The 18,548-nt window shown below is 60.1% G+C and overlaps 1 protein-coding gene across 1 annotated transcript in view; it reads left to right on the plus strand.

Moving 5' to 3' along the window:
* LOC307095057 (pro-interleukin-16-like) overlaps window positions 1–18,548 on the plus strand; it is a gene marked incomplete at its 3' end in the record, with an annotated part of 43,918 nt that overhangs the window by 12,310 nt on the left and 13,060 nt on the right. Inside the window, exon 2 of the mRNA XM_079764222.1 lies at window positions 12,042–12,406. Within this exon, the coding sequence (XP_079620348.1) occupies window positions 12,042–12,406 (365 nt within the window). The remainder of the gene's footprint in view (window positions 1–12,041; window positions 12,407–18,548) is intronic.

Here is an 18,548-nt window from a genome sequence, read left to right on the forward strand (position 1 = left end):
GATCATGGTGTATGATCTTTTTTTAAAAAAATATTTTTTTAATTAATTTCAGAGAGGAAGGGAGAGGGAGAGAGAGAAAGAAACATCCATGATGAGAGAGAATCATGGATCAGCTGCCTCCTGCATGCCCCACACTGGGGATCAAGCTCACAACCCAGGCACGTGCCCTGACCGGGAATCGAACCTGAGACCCTTCAGTCCATAGGCTGATGCTTTATCCACTGAGCCACACAAGCTAGGGCTCAAGATAATTTTTTATTTACTCCTTGATCTCCTTGTTAACCCATTCATTGTTTTTGCAATATCTTATCTAGCCTCCATGTGTTTGTGGGTGTGTGTTTCTTCAGTTTTCTTCTTGTAATTGATTCCTAGTTTCATACCGTGTGGTCAGAAAAGATGCTTGATATGAGTTCAATCTTCTTCAATGTATTGAGTCCTAACATGTGGTCTATTCTGGAAAAGAATGTATATTCCGCCTGGCTGGCGTGGCTCAGTGGTTGAGCATCGACCTTTGAACCAGGAGGTCATGGTTCGATTCCCGGTCGGGGCACATGCCCGGGTGGCAGGCTCCATCCCCAGTGTGGGGCGTGCAGGAGGCGGCCGATCCATGATTCTCTCTCATTATTTTTAAAATATATTTATTGATTTTTTACAGAGAGGAAGGGAGAGAGAGAGAGAGTTAGAAACATCGATGAGAGAGAAACATCGATCAGCTGCCTCCTGCATACCCCCACCTGGGGATGTGCCCGCAACCAAGGCACATGCCCTTGACCAGAATCGAACCTGGGACCCTTCAGTCCGCAGGCTGACACTCTATCCACTGAGCCAAACCGGTTTCGGCTCTCTCATTATTTTTAAAAATTATATTTTATTGATTTCTTGCAGAGAGGAAGGGAGAGGGATAGAGAGTTAGAAGCATCGATGAGAGAGAAACACCGATCAGCTGCCTCCTGCACACCCCCACCTGGGGATGTGCCCGCAACCAAGGTACATGCCCTTGACCAGAATCGAACCTGGGACCCTTCAGTCCGCAGGCCGATGCTCTATCCACTGAGCCACACAGGTTAGGGCATCTCTCTCATTATTGATGTTTCTCTCTCTCTCTCTCTCTCTCTCTCTCTCTCTCTCTCTCTCTCTCTCTCTCTCTCTCCTTTCTCTCTCCCTCTCCCTTCCTCTCTGAAATCAATAACAAAATATTTGTTAAAAAAAATAGAGAAAAGAATGTACATTCTGCTTTGGGGTGAAATGCTCTAAAAATATCCATGAACTCCATCTGGTCGAATGTGTCATCTAAGGCCACCACATGCTGTTGATTTTCTCTCTGGATATCTCCTCAGTGATGCGAACGGGGTGTCCACCCCCCTCCCGTTACTGCCCGTCTCCGCTTTATGGCCATCGGGGTCTGCTTTATCTATTTAGGTTCCCGTGGTGGGTCCGTACCCTCCCGTCGGGCTGGTCTTTGTATCCTGATCTAATGCCCTCCGTCTTTGTGCCCTATTGCCACCCCACGCCCCCATCCTCCCCCATTTCACGCAATATCTCTTTCCATCCATGTACTCGCAGCCCACGTGTGTTTGTCGATCGGAAGTGGGTCTTGGGCACTCAGCCCGTGTGGGGGGTTTGGTGTCTTACCCAGCCAGCCACCCCACGTCTTCTGATTGGGGCATTTCATCCATTTGCATGTAAAGTCGTTGTGGATGGATAGTTAATTTACTGCCACTTTATTCATGTTTTAAATATATGTTATTCATTTTTACAGAGAGGAAGGGAGAGGGATAGAGAGTCAGAAACATCGATGAGAGAGAAACATCCATCAGCTGCCTCCTGCACGCCCCCCACTGGGGATGTACCCGCAACCAAGGTACATGCCCTTGACCGGAATCGAACCCGGGACCCTTCAGTCCGCAGGCCGACGCTCTATCCACCGAGCCAAACCGGTTAGGGCTTATTCATTTTTTTGATATATATTATTTTCTTCTTCTCCAAGAGGACGCTTTCGCATGTCTTGTAATTCTGGTTTGTAGTGATGGACGCCTTTAGTATTTTTCTTTTTAAAAATATATATATTTCTTTATTGATGTCAGAGAGGAAGGGAGAGGGAGGGAGGGAGAGATAGAAACATCCATGATGAGAGAGAATCATGGATCGGCTGCCTCCTGCACGCCCCCTACTGGGGATGGAGCCTGCAACCCAGACATGTGCCCTTGACCAGAATCGAACCCGGGACCCTTCCGTTGGAAGGGCAATGCTCTATCCACTGGGCCACACTGGCCAGGGCAACCTTTGCCATGTTAATTACAATGTACCTTGGTGTGGGCATCTGTGGGTTCATCTTGTTGGGGACTCTCCGTACTTCCTGGACTTGTGTGTCTATGTTCCCTTGGCCTCCTGAGCGTGTCCACATGCTACAAGCTACACGCATGACTTTAGTCATTTAACCCTTTGCACTCGCTTGCTTTTTTCTCGATTCCTTTATTCTAATGCTAACCGTGTCGAGTCACACTCGACATCCGAGTGCAAAAGGTTAAAGAAAGGCAGGAGCCCTAACCGGTGCGGCTCAGTGGATAGAGCGTCGGCCTGCGGACTGAAGGGTCCTGGGTTCGATTCTGGTCAAGGGCATGTACCTTGGTTGCAGGCTCTTCCCCGGCCCGGGCCCTGGTCGGGATGCGTGCAGGAGGCAACCCATCTCTCACATTGATGTTTCTCTCTGTCTCTCCCTCTCCCTTCCACTCCCTCTAAAAATCAATGGGAAAATACCCTCGGGGGAGGATTTAAAAAAATTAGCCCTGATCCCAGGGGGTGGGAGGCAGGAGCCGACTCAGGCGCAGCCGGTGAGGGGGGCTCAGGCCTGTGTGGGAGGCCGGGGGTCCGGGTCCCTCCGCATCCTCGGGGCCTGGGAGGGCGAGGTGGCTGGGATGCCAGCGCGCGGCCTTGGGGCCGACCTGCGCTGAGCCCAGTGGGGTTACGGGGTGAGCAGAGCAGGGGCAGGCGCGTGGCCGGTGCCCTGCCCTTGGCGCCCGGCTCTCTGCAGTGAGGAGCAGCCCCCACACACCCCCACACCCCCCGAACAGAGGCAGCTCTGTCTCCACGTGCCTCCCCATGACCATGACCGTGACCGGGGCCCAGACCCCGGGGGGCCAGGGCTCAGCCTCGCAGGGGATTCCAGGCTCCCGCGGGGACGCCTACTCCCTCATGAAAGCCCAGGACGCCCTGAGTGCGGTGGGGAGCGTGGGAAGGCATCGGCATCCGCTATCTAGAAGAGAGGGCCATGCAGACGTGCCCGGGGGCACACAGTGGTGCACACAGGCTGTGCCCAGGAGCGGCGTGTGGGGCGAGCGTCAGGGGGAAATGTCACCCTTATCTTAGACTAGAGGCCCAGTGCACGAAATTCGTGCATGGGGCGGGGCGGGGGGGTCCCTAGGCCTGGCCGGCGATCAGGGCTGATTGGGGCCTTCTAGCTGCTGGCTGGGCCTCCCTTCGTTCCATGCCGCTCCCTGGTGGTCAGCGCACGTCATAGCGAGCAATTGAACTCCTGGTCTCCCAGTCCAGGGGACAATTTGCATATTAGGCTTATATATATATAGACTAGAAGCGGGTGCACGAAATTTGTGCACGTGGGGGGAGGGTGTCCCTCAGCCCAGCCTGCACCCTCTCCAATCTGGGACCCCTCGAGGGCAGTCAGCCATCCCTCTCACAATCCAGGACTGCTGGCTCCCAACTGCTTGCCTGCCTGCCTTCCTGATTGCCCTTAACTGCTTCTGCCTGCCAGCCTGATCACCCCCTAACCACTCCCCTGCCAGCCTGATTGATGCCTAACCACTCCCCTGCCAGCCTGTTTGCCCCTAACTGCCCTCCGCTGCAGGCCTGGTCACCCCTAACTGCCCTCCCCTGCAGGTCTGGTCGCTCCCAACTGCCCTCCCCTCCAGGCCATCTTGTGGCGGCCATTTTGTTTCCACACGGGGGCGGCCATCTTGTGTGTTGGAGTGACGTCAATTTGCATATTACTCTTTTATTAGACAAGATGAGGCCCTCTGAGGGGCCGTGCGGGGGACAGCACCCCCGTTACGCGCCGGGACAGAGGTGCCTGGGCCTTGTGCTGTGTGAATTCGTCCCAGGTCAGGACACAGGCGGGCCCGGCCTCAGCTCTGGGCTTGGGGGGCAGGCACGTGAGAAAGTGGGTTTCCAGCTGGCCACGCGGATTCGGCCACCCAGGGACCAGATGAGCCACGGAGCTGCCCTGGGTCCCGGGGGCCGGCCTGTGAGTGCAGGGCCGGCCTGGATAGACGGGCAGTGGGAGGCCCTGCAGACAGCCAGGCATCGGCATCGGCGGCTTTTTCTTTTTTTAATCCTCCCCCGAGGATAGTTTTCCATTGATTCTTAGAGAGAGTGGAAGGGAGAGGGAGAGACAGAGAGAAACATCGATGTGAGAGTGACACATTGATGGGTTGCCTCCTGCACGAGCCCCGACCAGGGCCCGGGCCGGGAAGGAGCCTGCAACCGAGGTCTGTGCCCTTGACCCGAGGTACATGATTGGAATGGAACCCGGGACCCTTCGGTCCGCAGGCTGGCGCTCTACCCACTGAGCAACCCCGGCCGGGGCCTGATGCATTCTTGTGCAGTGACTGTGTGGCCTGTAAAATGGGTCTGGCGATCCATACGAGGTTGACGACAGGATTGTGTGGCTGGCGTTGATGCAAAGCTCCTACTGTGTGCCAGGCGCATAGTAGGCACCGTGCAATGTCCCTCTCCCTTCCTGCCTCCTCCCCCACCCCCCCAGCTGCTGCCAGGCTGTCGGGGGAGGCGGGGGCCTCGTGGGGTGCTGCTGGCCCGGCCCCGCTGTCCTCTGCCAGCCCAGCAGATGGTGAGCTTTGCTCCGAGCCCCCCACGCCAGCGGCCCCTCCTCGGAGCAAGCCTTTCCCGCGGAGACGTCAGATGGCTGCGCCGGGAGCCCCAGCAACGCGTGCCAGGCCGCACCCCTGCCCGTGGGCACCTGTCCGGAGCAGGGGTGAGGGGGTGGGGGGACGGAGGCCGCTCTCCCTCCCGCATCCCGGCCTTCAGCGCCTGGCCCCGGCCCGACGCGGACACCGACTTCCGTGGCAAAAGCGTGTCTGTGTCTCCTTCTGGGCCGGCTCTGCCCCAGCCCCGGGCCCCGGGCCGTCCTGGACTAGATGGTGCCCGGCCCCGGCTGGGCAGCCGGAGAGAAAGAAGCCGGGGGGCGGCTGCCCTGGGGGCCGTGAGCGGGGAGGCAGGCGCCCAGGTGAGTGAGGCCCCGGGGCAGCTGGCCCAGGCAGGCGGCTGTGGGCTGGGACAAGGGCTGGCTTTGCCGAGCGGCGTGGGGAGGGTCTGGGTGCTGGAACTTCATGTCACATTTGGGTGCTGGGCTGGGGGGCGGGGGCAGGCCCCGGTGCTGCCCTGTGGCTGGGGGCGGCGGGGGGGGGGGGGGGAACGACGCACCTTTGGGGGTTGAGGTGGGAGCTGGGGTCGCTGGTCTTCGCTCTGCAGCCCTGGGAGCCTCAGGTTTGGGGGTTTCTTTCTTTCTTTCTTTTTTTTTTTTTTTAAATTAATGTCAGAGAGGAAGGGAGAGAGAGAGACAGAAACATCCATAATGAGAATCAGGGATCGGCTGCCTCCTGCACGCCCCACCCTGGGGATCGAGCCCACAACTGGGCATGTGCCCTTGACTGGGAATTGAGCCCTGGCCCCCCGGGGTCCAGGCCGCGGTCACGGTCACGGTCCCGGGGAGGCGCGTGGAGACAGAGCTGCCTCTGTTCGAGGGGTGGCGGGGGGTGTGGGGGCAGGTCCTCCCTGCAGAGAGCCGGCCGCCAAGGGCAGGGCGCCAGCCACGCGCCTGCCCCTGCTCTGCTCACCCCGTAACCCCACTGGGCTCAGCGCAGGTCGGCCCCAAGGCCGCTCGCTGGCATCCCAGCCACCTCGCCCTCCCAGGCCCCGAGGGTGCAGAGGGACCCGGACCCCCGGCCTCCCACACAGGCCTGAGCCCCCCTCGCCGGCTGCGCCTGAGTCGGCTCTGCCTCCCTCCCCCTGGGATCAGGGCTAATTTAAAAAAAATTTTTTTTAATAAATCTTTATTGTTCAGATTGTTACAGTTGTTCCTCTTGTCCCCCCATAGCTCCCCTCCACCTGGTTCCCCCCCCCATGCCCTTACCCCCCACTGTCCTCATCCATAGGTGTACGATTTTTGTTCGGTCTCTTCCCGCACCCCCATACCTCCTTCCCCCCGAGAATTGTCAGTCCACTCCCTTTCTGTGCCCCTGATTCTATTCTATTCACCAGTTTATTCTCTTCATCAGATCTTTTAAGGGCTAATTTTTTTTTTTTTTAATTCTCGGACGTGGAGAGTGGCTACCGGCCCTGGCCGGTGTGGCTCAGCGGATAGAGCGTCGGCCTGCGGACGGAAGGGTCCCGGGTTCGATTCCGGTCGAGGGCACGTGCCCGGGTTGTGGGTTTCTGATGCACCAGCCTCGGCCGGGTCCCTGGGACTAGGGGTGTGGGAGGAGGTGGATGAAGGCAGGGAGGGGGTGGGGGAGAGTCAGGCACCCCGGAGGCCTTCCCGCTGCCCACAGGCTCCTCCTCCCCCCCACACACACCGGCGGGCACGGCGTGGGCACCCCCACCGGTCTGGTCACCCCCAACTGCCCCCTCTGCGGGCCTGGTCGCCCCACGCAGTCTGCTGTTCGGTCGTTTGGTCGCCCCTCACTAACACCCCGCCAGCCTGGTCGCCCCACGCAGTCTGCTGCTCGGTCGTTTGGTCGCCCCTCACTAACCCCCCTGCCTGTCTGGTCCTAGGCAGCCATCTTGTGAGGGCATGAGGGTCAATCTGCATCCTGCCTCTTTATTATATAGGATTGTATAGGATGGTCCCATCCAAAGTGGAAACCGGTGCGGAGAAACGTGTGAGGAGAGGTCCTCAGAGCCTGGTGGAGAGGATGGGAAATGGGGTGGAAGGGGTCTCCCATCCCCCCCCCCCCCCGCCACCTCCTGTCTCCGAGCAGCTCCTCAGTTCAGGACGGAGCTCCCCGCTGGGCTGGCGTGGCCGCCCTTCCAACGTCGCCTTTGATGTGGGACCGCGGGGAACTCACACACGCCGTCCACGCATGCCCTCTCTCCACGCGCCGTGTGCCCTGCCAGAGCTCGGCGAGTTAGTGCATTTAAAAAAAAAAGTCTTTATTGATGTCAGAGAGGAAGGGAGAGGGAGAGAGAGAGAAACATCCATGATGAGAGAGAATCATGGATCGGCTGCCTCCTGCACGCCCCACACTGGGGATGGAGCCCGCAACCCGGGCCTGTGTCCTGACCGGGAATCGAACCCTGACCTCCTGGTTCCTGGGTTGATGCTCAATCACTGAGCCACGTCGGCTGGGCCGAGTGAGTGCGTTGTATCCAGATGGAAACCTGGGGGTGCCCCTGGGGGTGGGGGTTAGCGTTGCCTGTCTGGTGACAGTCTGAGTTTTTCCCACGAGCTTGCTGAGTGAACACGTGATGGCGGGGAGGGTCGGGGAGGGGAGGGAGGGCTCTCCATTCTTCATGTCTGTGCCCCCAGCCCTGTCTGTTCCCGGGGCGCCTCCTGTGCAGATGGCAACCACGGCGGGGAGCGTCCCAAGGACCGTGACGATGAGTCCGTCCTTACCCCCTTGCAGGGTGTCCCAGGTGAGTGGACCCGCCAGCCCTGGCGTCCGGGGGGACGTGTGACAGCAAGCACGGCCGTGATTGGGGGAAGGGTTCCCCGAGAGGGGCAGGGTGGCTTCCTGGGAAGGCGGGTCCCCGAGACCCGCTGCTGGGAGGTGGCAGCGTTGACTGCTGGGCTTCCCCGGGAGCTTCCGGAAGGTCGCCCTGTGGAGGACCCACAAGGCAGAGAAAATGTGGCAGGAGCTCGGCCACGGCTCCCAGGGCCTGTGGCATACTCGGAGGATGTGGGTGAGCTCTGGCCTGTGGCCGGCGGCTGGAGGGGGATGGCCCCAATCACCTCCCCACACCCTCTGCTTGGCCAACATGGGTCCGCTGTCCCGGGCTGTGTGACCTGGGGGTAGCTACTCAACCTCTCTGTGCCCCGGGGGTATTTTTGGTGAAATGAGCATCTCGATGGAGCCCGTGAGGACCGACGGGTGAGGCAGTTAGAACGGCCGCGGCTCCCTGAGCTCTGAGTAAGGGACGGTATTGCTGCTCCGCCTGCAGGCACTGGGGAGGGTCCAGGGAACAGCGGGTGCACTGGCCTCGGGGGCGGGGTGAGCTCACTGCAGGAGGTCTGTGCACTCGGGGGACGCCGGGGGGTCGTACATCCAGTGCCGAGTTGGGGGAGCTGTTCCCTGGTGCCTTGTACACGTCTGTGAAGAAGGAGGTGATGTTATCTGTGGACTAGAGGCCTGGTGCACGAATTCGTGCACCAGTGGGGCCCCTCGGCCTGGCCCGCGGGATCGGGCCGAAACCGGCTCTCCCACATCCCCCAAGGGGTCCCGGATTGTGAGAGGGTGCAGTCCAGGCCGAGGGACCCCACCGGTGCACGACTGGGGCCGGGCGGGGGGATGTGGGAGGTTGGCCAGCCGGGAGGGACCGCGGGAGGGCTCCAGGGCATGCCTGGTCCATCTCGCTCAGTCACAATCAGCTGGACCCCAGCAGCAAGCTAACCCACAGGTCGGAGCATCTGCCCCCTGGTGGTCAATGCATGTCATAGTGAGCAGTTGAGCGGCCTTAGCATATCATTAGCATATTATGCTTTGATTGGTTGAACAGCTGACCGGTCAACCGGTCACTTAGCATATTAGGCTTTTATTATATAGGATGATGAGGAGACAGGTAAGTCTCTTTTATAAGAAAGTGAAGATTTGTCCTAGCCAGTGTGGCTCAGTGGATAGAGCGTCAGCCTGCAGACTGAATGGTCCCGGGTTCGATTCCGGTCAAGGGTACACACCCAGGTTGCAGGTTTGATCCCCAGTAGGGGGCATGCAGAAGGCAGCCGATCTATGATTCTCTCTCATCATTGATGTTTCTCTCTCTCTCTCTCTTCCTCTCTGACATCAATAAAAATATTTTTTTTAAAAAAAGAAAGGGAGTGAAGTTTTGAGATAGCCGTTACTGAGAATGCTGGCTTAGTCATCACAGGACATTGCTGGCCAGAGCTGAAGGCCGGGGATGCGGGGGCGGGTGGCCCTGCATGTCTAACGGTGCCGGTTTGCTCAGGTGTGGGCGTGTCCCCGGCAGGAGGCAGGCGGGCGGGCGGGCGCGGTTTATCTGTGGCCAAGATGGCGGGTCACACTGGTACATGGGACTTTGGGAGAGTTGGGCCCTGGACACCGGCCGGCATTGAGCTGACGTATACCACAGCGTCAGGAGCACTGCTGCGCGTAGTAGGCTCGCAGACGGGCACCCACTCATTTCAGTTCCCTGCTGCTGGCCACTGCGGTTGGTTGGTGAATAAAAGGCTGATACAGAAAATAGTAAATTTGTGCAACTTGGGTATTAAAAAAGAAGCATTGGGCCCTGGCCGGTGTGGTTCAGTGGATAGAGCATCGGCCTGCGGACTGAAAGGTCCCCGGTTCGATTCCGGTCAAGGGCACGGACCTCAGTTGCAGGCTCCTCCCCAGCCTGGGCCCTGGTCGGGGCGTGTGCAGGAGGCAGCCCATCGATGTGTCTCTCTCCCATCGATGTTTCTCTCTGTCTCTCCCTCTCTCTCCCACTCTCCCTAAAAGTCAATGGGAAAATACCCTCTGGGGGAGGATTAAAAAAAAAAAAGGAAGCTTGGTCTTTGGGGGACGCTCTGCGAAGGGCTGTCGCTTGAGCGGCTCAGCTGGCAGGTCTACGTTTCCCGTCGCTGCCGGCCGCGTACAGGCAGTGGGACACAGACCACGGCGCCTGCAGTGTGTCTCTCTGGCCGCGGGGCAGCGCTGTGGCTTGGCCCCGAGTCAGGGCTCCATGGGAGGCGGCCACAGGCCCCTTCGCCACCTGTCTATGGAAACGGGATCGTGGGCGGGGCCTGCTGGCCATGCTGAGCCTGCCTGGCTGAGTGAGCCGAGCCCGCCCTGCTGGGCAGACCTGCCTCTGGGCCTGGGGCTGGGAGAGGGGGAGCCAGTGGGGAGGGGGTGGTGATGAGGGCCCTGGCCGGGGAGACTCAGGCTGAGGGCAGGCACCCAGGGTGGCCACGGGCCTGCCCAGCTCCCCTTGTTGACATCATCAACCCGGCAGCTCAGCATCCGGCCAGGCTGCCACCTTCCTCATCGTGGGCCCCTCAGCTGGGCACCCAGGGCCAGACGCAGGGCCTTCCCACCGACTCGTGAGTCCTGGGGTGTCTCTGGGGTGCTGCTGGGTCACCAGGGCAGGGCAGGGGCCAGGCAGATGCGACTCAGTCTCCCCTTTGCCCTCCGACCTGCGCTAATGATTGGATTTCCTCTGAGCTTTATTTATTTACTAGAGGCCCGGTGCATGAAAATTCATGCACTGGAAGGGGGGCGGTCCCTCAGCCTGGCCTGCCCCCTCTCACAGTCCAGGAGCCCTCAGGGGCGGGAGGTGACCCGGCGATCAGGAGAAGGCGATGCCCCCATCACACCTCTGCTGCTGCCACTGCCGGCAGCGCAAGCCTCGGGCGGCCCTGGTTACCTGAGCCTCAGGTGGCCCTGGGTGGCTGGGCAGCCACCATCTGAGGCTTACCTGCATCTCGGGCCAACCATGGGTGGCTGGGGGCTGAGGGGACTGGGCACTGCCATCTTGTGGCTGTGGGCGCCGCCATCTTTGAGGGTGGGGCAGTCAATTAGCATATTCCCTCCTTATTGGCTGTGGGCGCCACCATCTTTGAGGGCACGACAGTCCATTAGCATATTCCCTCCTTATTGGCTGTGGGCACTGCCATCTTTGAGGGTGGGGCAGTCAATTAGCATAGTCCCTTCTTATTGGCTGTGGGCGCTGCCATCTTTGAGGGTGGGGCAGTCAATTAGCATATTCCCTCCTTATTGGCTGTGGGCGCCACCATCTTTGCGACAGGGTGAGAGTCAGTTAGCATATTCCCTCTTTATTAGATAGAATTTCTTTCTTTTTTTAAAAAAAATATATTTTATTGATTTTTTACAGAGAGAAAGGGAGAGGGATAGAGAGTTAGAAACATCCATGAGAGAGAAATATTGACCAGCTGCCTCCTGCACACCCCCTACCAGGGATGTGCCCGCAACCAAGGTACATGCCCTTGACCGGAATCGAACCTGGGACCCTCCAGTCCGCAGACCGACGCTCTATCCACTGAACCAAACCGGTTTTGGCTAGATAGAATTTCTTGCTAGAGGCCCAGTGCACGAAATTCGTGCACGGGTAGGGTCCCCAGGCCTGGCCGGTGATCAGGGCCAATCGGGGTCTTCCGGCTGCTGGCCCGGGCCTTCCTTTTTCCATGCTGCCCCCTGGTGGTCAGCACACATCATAGCGAGCAATCAGTCTCCGGTCAAACTCCCGTGGGGACAATTTACTTATTAGGCTTTTATATATATAGGTTTTTATTGATATCAGAGAGAGGGGCAGAGAGAGAGAGAGAAACATCCATGATGAGAGAGAATCATGGATCAGCTGCCTCCTGCAGGCCCCACACTGGGGATCGAGCCCGCAACCCGGGGATGCGCCCTTGGACGGGAATCGAACCCGGGACCCTTTGGTCCACAGGCCGACGCTCTATCCATTGAGCCACACCAGCCAGGGCCTCCCTGTGAGCTTTTGTCTGAAGAGTGGCTTTAAGTTTAAATGAGCCAGGGGCCCAGGTCTGCCTGACCCACCAGCGCCTCCTGTGATGAATGCTGGCGCCCCCATGGGCTCCTGCGGCTCGGGGCGTGCGCTTCCCTTCTCTGTGCCTCAGTTTCTCCGTCTGGGAAGCTCTGGCCGCCCTGAGCCTGGGAGCAGACAGGGGGGTAGCCACTGGGGGTCCCTGAGCCCCGTCCGGCGACAGCAGGGACGGGCCAGGGGAAGGGAGGACGGTCCTCGTCTGTCCTGCTCTGTGGGTCAGGGAGGGTCCTTGTCATCAGGGGCCCCATTCTCCTTCCTGCTTCCTGTCTCCTCAGGGACCAGTGAGGGGGTGGCCAGGCCCAGCCCCGTCGCCCCCCGGGCACCCCGGGCCCCGGAGAGGAAGAAGGGGAGCCCCCCCTCCCTGCTGCACATGGAGCCGCTCGGCCGCGCCGCCCGGAGCGGGAGACCCGCCAAGCTCCGCTCCCTCTCCCGGTCCCTGCTCCTCTGCCACGCCAAGGCCGGGGACGAGGGCTCCAGCCCGGACGAGAGGGGCCCGGAGCCCACCGAGCGCGCGCCGGGCGGGGGCAGAGAGGGGCTCTTCCACTCGCCCGTGCAGCTGGCAGACACCACGGAGGCCGCGGCCCTTTCGGCGGCCGGGAGTGACCGGGGCAAGGCCTGCAGGAGGCTGTTCTTCATGAAGGTAGGCTGGGCCGCGGGGCGGGGATGCTGGGGCCTGGAGGGTCTGTCTGGGGCCTGAGGATCTGTCTGGGGGCTGAGGGTCTGTCTGGGGCCTGAAGGTCTGTCTGGGGCCTGGAGGGTCTGACTGGGGCCTGGAGGGGCTGTCTGGGGCCTGAGGGTCTGTCTGGGGCCTGGAGGGTCTGACTGGGGCCTGGAGGGTCTGTCTGGGGCCTGGAGGGTCTGTCTGGGGCCTGGAGGGTCTGACTGGGGCCTGGAGGGTCTGTCTGGGGGCTAGAGGGGCTGCTGGGGCCTGGAGGGTCTGTCTGGGGCCTGGAGGGTCTGTTTGGGGCCTGGAGGGTCTGTCTGGGGCCTGGAGGGTCTGTCTGGGGCCTGGAGGGTCTGTTTGGGGCCTGGAGGGTCTGTCTGGGGCCTGGAGGGTCTGTCTGGGGCCTGGAGGGTCTGTCTGGGGCCTGGAGGGTCTGACTGGGGCCTGGAGGGTCTGTCTGGGGCCTGGAGGGTCTGTCTGGGGCCTGGAGGGTCTGTCTGGGGCCTGGAGGGGCTGTCTGGGGGCTAGAGGGGCTGCTGGGGCCTGGAGGGTCTGTCTGGGGCCTGGAGGGTCTGTCTGGGGCCTGGAGGGTCTGTCTGGGGCCTGGAGGGTCTGACTGGGGCCTCGAGGGGCTGTCTGGGGCCTGGAGGGTCTGTCTGGGGCCTGGAGGGTCTGTCTGGGGCCTGGAGGGTCTGTCTGGGGCCTGGAGGGTCTGTCTGGGGCCTGGAGGGTCTGTCTGGGGCCTGGAGGGTCTGTCTGGGGCCTGAGGGTCTGTCTGGGGCCTGGAGGGTCTGACTGGGCCTGAGGGGCTGACTGGGGCCTGGAGGGTCTGACTGGGGCCTGGAGGGTCTGACTGGGGCCTGGAGGGTCTGTCTGGGGCCTGGAGGGGCTGCCTGGGGCCTGGAGGGTCTGACTGGGGCCTGGAGGGTCTGACTGGGGCCTGGAGGGTCTGTACTGGGGCCTGAGGGTCTGTCTGGGGCCTGGAGGGGCTGCTGGGGGCTGGAGGGGCTGCTGGGGCCTGGGGGGACATCTGACCTGAGAAGCATGGGGCTCGTGTTGTGCGTGGAGGTGCCTGTGGGCCTTCCAGACCCTGGGGATGGCGTCACACGGGATCGCCTTAAAAGCCAGACTCCTGCCCCAACTGGTGTGGCTCAGGGGATAGAGCGTCAGCCTGTGGACCCAAAGGTCCCGGGGTCGATTCCCGGTCAGAGCACATGCCCGGGTTGTGGGCTCCATCCCCAGCAGGGGCGTGCAGGAGGCAGCCGATCCATGATTCTCTCTCATCATGGATGTTTCTCTCTCCCTCTCCCTTTCTCTCTGAAGCCAATAGAAATATTTAAAAACTAAAAGCCAGACTCCCTGCCTAACACAGAAAAAAGTGACTCATCAGAACTTTGGAAGGAGGAAATACACAGAGCCCAGACTCTCTCTCTCTCTCTCTCTCACCCTCTCTCTCTCTCTCTCTCTCTCTTAATATATTTGTTTGTGATGCACCACATACACAAAATGAAGGATAGAAATGCTGTGATCAATATGTGCCAAAAAAGCATTTGGGGCCCTGGCCAGTTTGGCTCAGTGGATAGAGCATCGGCCTGTGGACCAAAGGGTCCCGGGTTCGATTCCGGTCAAGGGCACAGGCCCAGGTTGTGGGCTCGATCCCCAGTAGGGGGCGTGCAGGAGGCAGCCGATCCATGATTCTCTCTCATCATGGATGTCTCTCTCTCTCTCTCCCTTTCTCTCTGACATCAATAAAAATATTTCTTTTTAAAAAAAAGCATTTGGCAGAACCCAGCGCCATTTGGGACTTGGCATCAGGGTAGTGCTGGCCCCGCCCAATGCGTTTGGGAGCCTCACCTCCCTCCGTGCTGTGTCAGGCAGGGACTTTGCAGAGGAGCCGGGCGGACAAGCATCGAATTGATTTTCCCATGAAATCGCTCGGCCCTGGCGTCCCCTTGCTTCCTCGGTGTTTGAAAATCTCGGTCAACTTTGATCCACTCACATTGCCTCTCACGGACATGGTCACGGTCCCGCTGGCTGAGGCCACCCGGCCTCTCACCCGGGAGGGACAGGGACAGGGACGGGGACAGGGACAGGGACAGGGACAGGGACGGGGACAGGGACGGGGACAGGGACAGGGACGGGGACGGGGACGGGGACGGGGACGGGGACGGGGACGGGGACGGGGACGGGGCTCAGATGCAGACCTACAACCCAGTGTCTAAATACCCGAAAGTCACAAATGAAGGCAAAACATGTTTAAAAATGGATTTGTCCTGGCCCTGACCGGTGTGGCTCAGTGGATAGAGCGTCGGCCTGCGGACTGAAGGGTCCCAGGTTCGATTCCGGTCAAGGGCATGGACCTTGGTTGCAGGCACATCCCCAGTGGGGGGTGTGCAGGAGGCAGCTGATGGATGTTTCTCTCTCATCGATGTTTCTAACTCTCTATCCCTCTCCCTTCCTCTCTGTAAAAAAATCAATAAAATGTATTAAAATAAAATAAAATAACAATGGATTTGTCGTGTCCACCCAGCCTGACAAATCACGCCTTTGCAAGGACTGGGCTGGTGGGTGCGCCTCTCGGCGTTCCGCTTGGGAATGTGGCCGCCCAGGGGCTCCCACACGGACCACAGGGCCTCCCGTGCCAGCACGTGGTCGCCAGCAGTTCTCTGACCGTCCCTCTCGCCCCAGCCAGCGCCCCCCCCCCCCACCACCCCTGCAGCCCGGGGCTGGGCACACCCTGGTGCGATGGCTCCGGATGGGATAGACCCCGGGGCACCCAGGCTCCTGGGATGAGTCTGTGCCCCCCCATCCCCGTCCCTGTTTGTTCTCAGTTTCCCTCCCGCTCGATGGCAGGTCACCAGATCGCCAGGCGCCATGCCCATCGCCTGGGAGCGGGTGCCCGCCAGGCCGGATGGCACAGGGGACCAGCTCGGTAAACACTGTGGCAGGAGGGGCGGTTGCTATGGAGTCGAGGAGGCCGCCCGTGGGCAGGGACGCAGCCCGAGGGGCGCGGTCTGGAGTGGGCTCAGGGGTCTGCACCGGGCAGGGCTGGGGCACCCCCACCGGCCGGGCCGGACACGTGGGGGGCCCCCCGGGGCCGCCTCCCTGAAGGACTCAGATGCTTTGATCCGGGTGGGAACGGCCTCCCGGGTGGGGAACAAGCTCCTTCTTTTTCACAAATTCAAAATATCGGTCAGACACAGCCACCCTCGGGGCTGACTCAGCTGGTGAGGCCAGCCCGACGCTGGGGCGGAGGCGGGCGGGCGGGCCTGCGAGCACACAGGGGCTCTGTCTGCCCCGCGAGCGCTGGGGGGGGGGGGGCGCTGAGGGGAACCCTGCCCTTTGGCCACACGCCTCTTCCTGCCACAGGGGAGCCGCCTGGAGGGGAGTGTGGGCTGCAGGTCTCCCAAGGAGCCACTGTGTGCCCCACGTGTGCGTGTGTGTATGAATACATGTGTGAGTGTGTGTGCCTGTGTGTGCCTGAGTGTGTGTGAGTGTGTGTGTGAGTGTGTGTGTGTATGTGAGTGTGTGAGTGTGTGTGTATGTGAGTGTGTGTGAGTGTGTGTGTGTGTGTGCCTGTGTGAGTACGTGTGAGTGTGTGCGTACGTGTGTATGTGAGTGTGTGTGTGTGCCTGTGTGTGCGTGTGTGAGTACGTGTGTGAGTGTATGTGTGTGTACATGAGTGTGTGTATGTGAGTATCTGTGAGTGTGTGGGTATGTGTGAGTGCCTGTGTGCTTGTGTATGTGTGTGTGAGTACGCATGTGAGTGTGTGTGTGTGTGTGTGAGTACGTGTGGGTGTGTGAATGTGTGGGTGTGTGTGAGTGTCTGCGTGCATGTGTATGTGAGTGTGAGTATGTGTGTGTGTGAGTGCCTGTGTGTGTGTGTGTGTGTGAATGTGTGTGAGTGTGTGTGTGAGTGCCTGCGTATGTGTGTGAGTGCCTGTGTGTGTGTGTGTGTGTGAGTGCACACGTCTGTGTGTGAGTGTGTGTGGGGGGAGGGAGAGCAGGCAGGGGTGGTCCCTGTGCAGGAAGTGGGAGTGGGGGCTGCAGGTGTGATTGCTAGAAGCAGAAAGAGAATGCCAGGGACCAGCCATACTTGTAAGAAATACCAGCCACGCTCGATTAACCGTGATTGTGCTGTTCCGGTTAGAGAAGCACCGTCTGGCCTGGCTGGGAGTTGCAGTGGCACCTGGGAGCTCACCTGGAGGTGCAGCCCCTGCTCCCCACCCGGGGGCTGCCTGTTACCATGGAAACATAACAGCCTGGTTGCAGAAACCAGGGACCCCACCCCTTTGAGGACTCCCAGCCCTTTGCATGTCACCAGCTCTTTGCAAACCCCTAGCCCTTTGCATACCCACAGGCCTTTGCATGTCACCAGCCCTTTGCATCCCACGGTCCTTTGCAAACCCCCAGCCTTTGCATACCCACAGGCCTTTGCATACCCCCAGCCTTTGCATACCCACAGGCCTTTGCATACCCACAGGCCTTTGCAAACCCACAGCCCTTTGCATACCCACAGGCCTTTGCAAACCCCCAGCCCTTTGCATACCCACAGGCCTTTGCATACCCACAGGCCTTTGCAAACCCCCAGCCCTTTGCATACCCACAGGCCTTTGCAAACCCCCAGCCCTTTGCATACCCACAGGCCTTTGCAAACCCACAGCCCTTTGCATACTCAGCCCTTTGCAAACCCCCAGCCCTGTGAATTGCCCATCTGGTACCCTTTGCCTACCTCCCAGGTCATCTCTGTCCTTCTCCCCAGTGTAAGCAGCCGCCTATGGGGGGGGGGGGCAGAGCAGATGCTTGTGGGTGACCTGCTGCTCCCCACGCTGCCGGCGGGATTGGAATCAGCGCTCACAGACGATGCCACCCTGTCTCTGCCCCATCGGCTCAGGGAGGGACAGGCGGCCGGACCCCTGGGTTGTCCCATTACATGATGACCACGCACACGCACTGGCCGACCGCCCCCCCTCCCCCGCAAACTCGCTGCCAGAGACCTTGGAGCTGGTGCCCGGATGCCGGTCCTCTGGCTCAGGGTCCGGGCAGGGCCCCGGGGGTGGAAAGACCCGGAGAAGGAGGGAAGCTGGGAACTGGTGCGGCAGCCTGTGCAGCCAGCTCTGGTCAGCGACTGCTTCCTGGCGTCGCTGGGCTCGGCCCCTCCACCTGCTGGGCGGGAAGGGCTGCTCGGCTGGCCTGGCTCCGCTGGGTGGCCATCTGCTGCTCGGGTTGGGGAGGGGCAGGGCTGCTGGGCCCCTTCCATCACTGGGAGGGGGTGAGGGGGAGACAGAGCGTGGTGCACTCAGCTGCCAGCCTGCAGGCGGACCCGCCCTGCTGCGCCCTCCTCGTGGGGGCAGATGACATGGGAAGTAGGCAGATGGGCAGTCCACATGTAATGCGGGCTGGGGGTTTGCAAAGGCCTGTGGGTATGCGAAGGGCAGGGGGTTTGCAAAGGCCTGTGGGTATGCAAAGAGCTGGGGGTTTGCAAAGGGCTGTGGGTATGCAAAGGGCTGGGGGTTTGCAAAGGCCTGTGGGTATGCAAAGCAAGGGGGGTTTGCAAAGGCCTGTGGGTATGCAAAGGGCTGGGGGTTTGCAAAGGCCTGTGGGTATGCAAAGCGAGGGGGGTTTGCAAAGGCCTGTGGGTATGCAAAGGGCTGGGGGATTGCAAACGGCTGGAGGTTTGCAATTATATAATTAATATAATATTAAAAAATAAAATATTTATTATTTTCTAAAAATATATTTTTACTGATTTCAGAGAGGAAGGGAGAGCGAGGGAGAGAGAGAAACATCCACGATGAGAGAGAATCATGGATCGGCTGCCCCCTGCACGCCCCACACTGGGGATCAAGCCTGCAACCCAAACATGTGCCCTTGACCAGAATCGAACCCGGGACCCTTCAGTCCCCAGGCTGACGTTCTATCCACTGAGCCACACCAGCCAAGGCTGACCATCTTATTTAAAATTGCAACCCGCCCGCCCCAACTTAACCAGTGTGGCTCAGTGGATAGAGCGTCGGCCTGTGGACTCAAGGGTCCCGGGTTCGATTCAAGTCAAGGGCATGCACCTTGGTTGTGGGCACATCCCCAGTAGGGGGTGTGCAGGAGGCAGCTGATGGAT

Source organism: Cnephaeus nilssonii (assembly GCF_951640355.1).
Source record: "Cnephaeus nilssonii genome assembly, chromosome: 24".
Lineage (NCBI taxonomy): Eukaryota > Metazoa > Chordata > Mammalia > Chiroptera > Vespertilionidae > Cnephaeus > Cnephaeus nilssonii.